This window comes from Marmota marmota, unplaced genomic scaffold (assembly GCF_001458135.2).
Source record: "Marmota marmota marmota unplaced genomic scaffold, marMar, whole genome shotgun sequence".
In the NCBI taxonomy this organism is placed as follows: Eukaryota; Metazoa; Chordata; class Mammalia; order Rodentia; family Sciuridae; genus Marmota; species Marmota marmota.
The window spans coordinates 6219-12007 of NW_026012940.1; the positions used below are offsets into that span (position 1 = coordinate 6219).

At 44.2% G+C, this 5789-nt stretch overlaps 1 protein-coding gene across 1 annotated transcript; it reads right to left on the reverse strand.

Moving 5' to 3' along the window:
• Nucleotides 1-619: 619 nt before the first annotated feature.
• Nucleotides 620-3681, reverse strand: LOC107134064 (T-cell surface glycoprotein CD1a-like). Its single transcript, XM_015476199.2, has 6 exons — nt 3555-3681; nt 3004-3258; nt 2052-2330; nt 1585-1863; nt 1295-1385; nt 620-1123 (listed from the first exon to the last, which is right to left on the reverse strand). The coding sequence occupies exons 1-6, from the start codon at nt 3613-3615 to the stop codon at nt 1081-1083; spliced, it is 1008 nt and encodes a 335-aa protein (XP_015331685.2). The 5' UTR covers nt 3616-3681; the 3' UTR covers nt 620-1080.
• Nucleotides 3682-5789: the final 2108 nt, after the last annotated feature.

Consider the following 5789-nt stretch of genomic DNA (forward strand, 5'->3'; position numbering starts at 1 on the left):
AAATATTTATTTTTTAGTTGTAGTTGGACACAATATCTTTATTTTATTTATTTTTTATGTGGTGCTGAGGATCAAACCCAGAGCCTTGCACATGCTAGGCAAGTGCTCTACCGCTGAGCCACAACTGCAGCAGTTGACTCCTCATTTTTGATTCCCTCTTCAATGATGCACCTGGGCCATATTTCAGGTATCACCACCATGCTGTCCCTCTCAACCTTTAATGCACCTGTGAATCTTCTGATGATTCTGTTGAAATGAAAACTGAAATTCAGTAAGTCTGAGACCAGGCCACAGAGTCTACATTTCTACCAAATTCCCATGTAATGAATCTGCTGTTGACCATAAACCACACTGAATATGAAGACCTTCATTCTTCCCTGCTCTTTTGGTTTAGAGCACTTGGAACAATAGTTTTATGCTAATATTTCCCAAAATTGGTAAGAGGCAAAACTGTATTTCCCCCCTCAGAGACTCAGAAAAGAATGTGGAACTAGGAATGCATGAAGTCTCCTGGCAAAGCAAGGCACTTAACAAGAAGAGCATCAAATATCTCACCTACAACACAGGTGTCGGGAAGGCAGAGAATTAAAAAAAAAAAAAAAACCCTACAAACCTTACATAAATTCCATACAGGTTTTTTATTGAGAACATGTTACATGCAGGCCAGACACTTCACCAGGGATACAGATACTCAAAAAAGCACATGCTTTGCTCTTAGACTTCTAAAAACTTAAAAGAAATGAACCTACACACCTGCCACAGATGCTAGACAGTGAGGGGCGCAGTTGAAATGTGGGGATGCACCGATGGAGGAGAGATTGCTTCCCACCTGGAGGATGTGACATCTGAAATGCATTGATGATCCATTTTATCTAACCAGGCTGACACTGCTAACATCCTGTTCCATTCAGAGTTAAACCCACAGAAACCAGGTCAGAACAACAAATCCTGCAAGATTACATTGAGCATATATTGGTAATGGAGCAGAAATGAATGGCAAAGTTTTAACAAGGAGAGTTGAAGTGATAATATCATCATGCAGTGTTCATGGGTACACTGGGCACTTGGGTAGCTGGGTCCTCATTTCAAAGGGAGAGCACTGCAGGGAGCTTCACAGTGTGTCCTAAGTGAACAAAAAAATAACAGGCCTTCATAAGGTGGAGGTGAGAATGGAGGAAAAAATGGGAATGGGGCTCACAGGAGAAGAAAAAGTGAAAAAAAAATAAAGATTAAAAAGAAGGGAAGAGCCTTAGGGAGGAGGGACAAACAGGAAATATGGATACAAAAAACTCACCAGTGTTTCATAAACCAAAATCCAAGACCTGTCAGAAGAGCCAGGGCCACTATCACAGCCAAGAAGATCCAACCCAGAGATTTTTGAGGTGCTGGAGATTCAAGTGGACATCAGGATGTTGTTTAGAACTTAATCTAAAAATTACTTATTTTAAATTCTTCTATTCTTTGAATTATATATTTTTTCTTTTTCTTTGATAGAGAATTTGTAAGTCCCAATGTTTCCCCCATCCTCATGCTCTGCTAGAAGACATCTGCCCATCTCCAGCCAGGGCCTCAGCCCTTTCTCACCCCAGTAGAGGACGAGGTCCTGCCCTCCTAGGCTGCTGTGCTTCACCCTGCAGGCCAGGCCAGCCACCTCCCCAGCTGCCACATCCAGGGTTGCTCGGAGATACCACGTCCCATCAGCATTGGGCAGGATGTCACCTCTCTGAGTGCCCAGCTGCCCCTGCTCACCTCGCATCCACATCACCCACACGGGCTTTGGGTAGAAGCCAGACACATGGCACACCAGCAGGAGACGGCCAGGTCCAGGGCTGGGGCCACTGGACAGCCAGGCCTCAGACTTCACTGCAAAGGACAGAAAACACATCCAGACACAGACTGTAACATAGAATTATAAGTTCCGAACTTCCACATAAGCCTACGAAGACATCAATATGTCTTCCCACTTCTGAAATGTCACACATTATCCTCTTTTTATCCTGAATTTGACTTTAAAATAGAAAAATTCTTGGAGTGTTGGATACAAGACTGACCTTGTCGCTGGAGATGAGCCTTCCCTGCATCTAGAAGACCCAAGGTGAAACGTGGGCAGGTGTCACTGAGGATCCTATGTAACCTATATGTGTTGTCTTGGTCCAGAGTGAGCAGTTTGCAGGCTTTCTGGGCCTTTCTTCCACTGTTTGGAGATGGTGACCATGTTTCATTCTGGAAACTCAGGAAATCATACCCTCCAATAGCTACATGCAGAAAGTTTATGAAGCCCTTCCCAGAGTGAAGATCACAGCCTGCTGCCATCTGTACATCAAAGGGATCTGGGGAAGAAGAGTCACGAATTAGAGGAGAAAAGAAAGAAAATGGAGAAAATAGAATGAGTGGAAGCAAAAGACAACAGAAGCAGAAGGGAGTTTGGGGAGTTTAGGGGATGGACCACAGTGTGGTTTGGTCTGAGGTTCACAGAAAGGGGAACTGGTCAGGGCTGGAGGTGGGGGAAGAGATGATAATATGAGGAAGGGAGGGAATTGTTCAAAGGTGATAGGGAAGGTGTGGGGTGAAGGACTTAATGTGAGAGAGCTGAGACTCTAATTAACCAGGTGAATGTATCATGGTCACTAGGACAGTTTACACAAGGATGACAGAGGAGATTAAATGGGAGAAAAAAAATCATACTTTAAAAAGTCAACCAAAGAGTGAGGAAGTTGAAGATACCTGATTACTGGGAAAGGGGGTGATCACAAGATGCCTCTGGGGGAGATAATAAAACACAGCCCTGCAGGCAATGAGAGAGCAGTTCATAAGTAGCAAAAATGGAAGTTTTTGAAGAATATGGTTGTTTATCTCACATGCTCAGGGTGTGATTGCAGTTTTATGCTGAAAAGAGTAGGATAAGTTTAAGAGCAGAGTAGGCTGTTTCCCTGAGGAATAAAAGTTCACTGAGATGCAACACCACTCATCCCTTTATTCTCCCAGCAAGGGAACTGAACTCACCTTTAAACATTAATTCATAAATATAAAAGTCCTGATGTTCATTGAAGTATAACTGAAACAACCTTTCCACATCCACCAACTCCTTATTACTGAAGTTGCCCCTGGACCAGGGATACAGATAAATGACCGTACCAGAGCTTCTGTTCCATCTGTGAGTCTGCAGCTCCCCCAACCAGCCTGAGCCCACATGTACCCAGGAGTGGTTGTGAAAGTATGATGTCCACATGACGTGCAAGGAGACAGGCTCCTCCAATCCTGTGGCAAAAGAATGGATAGAATGGGGAGAAATGAAACATTGGGAGGGAGATACTTGGGAAAGTAGGTGCCCCATGGGAAGACTCAGAATCTGGAAAATGGAGAGCCACCGTTACCTTAGCTGACAACTGCTGGTCCCCAGGGTCCCATGCTCTACCAACAACCTCCATGAGAGCACAGAGGGCTTGAGTAAGAACATGCAAAATGGGGCCAGCTTGGTTCTCTCCAGGTATGTGCAGGGGAAACTACCATCACCACACACACAACCCCATCTGGTCAGATGCCCCAGTTCTTACCAACATTACTGTCACCTCCTGGGAAGAGAGCAGCGAGCAAGGGGAGTAGCAGAAACAGCATGGCCCTTGCAGATGCTACTTCTTTCTCCCAGAGAAGTCGTCCTTTGATTTCTGTTCTAAACAAACCTACCCCCACAGACCTCTCTTCTGACTTCCTCATTCAACCAAAACACAAAACTTTTCTGCCTGAAACAACAAAAAAAATCTGCTCCCTCCAAAAACCCTGAGCACCTACTCCGTTTCCCCTTCCCCCAGCTATTCTGAATCTTTGCTCAGTCTTTCAACTTCTCTCATTGTTACATCCATCCTGTTCATCTTCCCCTAGTTCAACTGCTATGGAACATGTCTTATGTGGCACTGAAAAGTCCCTTACCACTAGGAACACTTCTTTCATTGCTGGGTATGGAACCCAGGATCTTAAGCATTTTCTCTTATTGTAATAATTTTGAATTATTCCCCCATGTGACCTCTTCCCTACCCAACCCCCGCACTGCACCTCATTCATATCTCTGACATAACTGGTTATTTTATTTACTTTTGCAGAAGCCCCTATGATTGTCCTCTGAAACAGTATCACCTACTGAGTCTGTGGATCATGTATCCAGGGCTGGCTCGATGGGGCATGCAGCCAATCTAGTAACACATTTAATTCTCTGTGATCACCACCTTGAATTTTATAGTAATGTTTTAAAATTTGGGTTTCATAAGTGAAGTTCAATGAAACTTGCATGGGAGCTCATAGCAGCCTCCCCAGCTTATGAAGGATTCTTCCCTCCACAACCTCACCTGCATGTGCAGACTCTTCTACCTGCTCCACATTCTCTGAGGCCTTGGCAACTCTAGACTCTGCCTCTCCACCTCCATCCTGCCACCACTGCATGGTCAGGTCTCATTGCAGGGCAGGCCCCTTCTGCCATCAGCCTCTGCCACTACCCCATGCCTTACAGGCACAACAGGATAATGGGACATGCACCTAACAGTGTGTGGGCAGAACCTAGGTGCAGCTATCGGATCCAGGGTCTTCACTGAGTTGGTTTGAACCTGGTCAGGGTGAGCCTCTTGCCCACTCTTGTTCTCAGTACCACATGCATCTCCACATAATTTGGTTCCAATTTCTCAGTGGTTACCCATGTGCCAAGTGATGGTGTGACCATTTGGGGAAAGGGAGGTTAACTTCCTCATTCAGTCCAGCAGCAATAAGGGTCATTTGAGAAGCTGGGACAGCAGGAACAAGGTAGCCATTGGGTAGTTTGCATGTCATCGTGGAATAAGGCCCCCCTGAGGAGCTGAAGAGTTCCTGCAATCATCCTGAGAGTATTCCTGTGCCCAAGGGATGCAACATTAGGAAACTAAATAAAAACACAGATGCATAACTTTCTATAGAAATGAAGTTTTGTATTTTAGCACCTTTACATGCACTCCCTCCCCTGCCTTTTGAGCACAAACCTGCTATGATATGAATCTTTATGTCTTCCACAAATTTATATATTGGGATCCTAACCACCATGTGATGGTATTAGGAGTTGGGGCCTTTGGTAGTTGATTAGGTCATGTAGTTTCAACCTCAGAAATGAGATGAGTGCCTTATAAAATGGACCCCAGAGAGACAAAATTACACTTGCACCATGTGAAGAAATATTCTCAAGGAGATTTTGATAAATCTAAATGCAGGTCCCACTACAAAACAAATTTACTTTGATCAACTGTCCAGACTCCAGAAAAATAATTTCCTAGAGGTTATAAACTGCTCAGTCTATGGCATGCTGTGATTGCAGTTGAAATGACTAGCAAAAGGCTCCACATTTTCATTTTTCCCTGGATCTGACAAAATATATGACTGATGCTCTTGAGTGTGAGGTGGCAAAAGCAAGGAGAAAATGGTTGGTTTTGAGTAGGAGAGAAAGGGACGAAAATTAACTAAATAAGGAATGAGGTTCTGGGACCAAAATATTGTGAGCCGATAAGAGAAACAAAGGATATAACAGATGCAGGAGAAGGAGGAAGAGGTGTATTTTAGTCAACATTTTTTCCTTCTTTGACCAAAGGACCTTAAAAGAACAATTTTAAGGCAAAAAAAAAGTTTATTTCAGGTCTCATAGTTTAAGAATCCTTAGTCGATAAATGGCCAACTTCACTCCTCAGGGCCAAAGGTGAGGCAGGACATGGTGGCAGAAGAGTGTGGCAGAGGAAAGCAGGTCTGAATGTGGCCACCAAGAAGGAGAGAGAGAGAGAGAG

Bases quoted from the DNA above. Each gene is read 5' to 3' on its own strand.
- LOC107134064 (XM_015476199.2), bottom strand. From the start codon at position 3,615: ATGCTGTTTCTGCTACTCCCCTTGCTCGCTGCTCTCTTCCCAGGAGGT. The intron at 1,386-1,584 runs GTGAGAAAGGGC...TTGAATCTCCAG, and splicing joins GGACCTCGTCCTCTACTGGG to CACCTCAAAAATCTCTGGGT. The intron at 1,124-1,294 runs GTGAGTTTTTTG...TTGTTCACTTAG, and splicing joins TTTTGGTTTATGAAACACTG to GACACACTGTGAAGCTCCCT.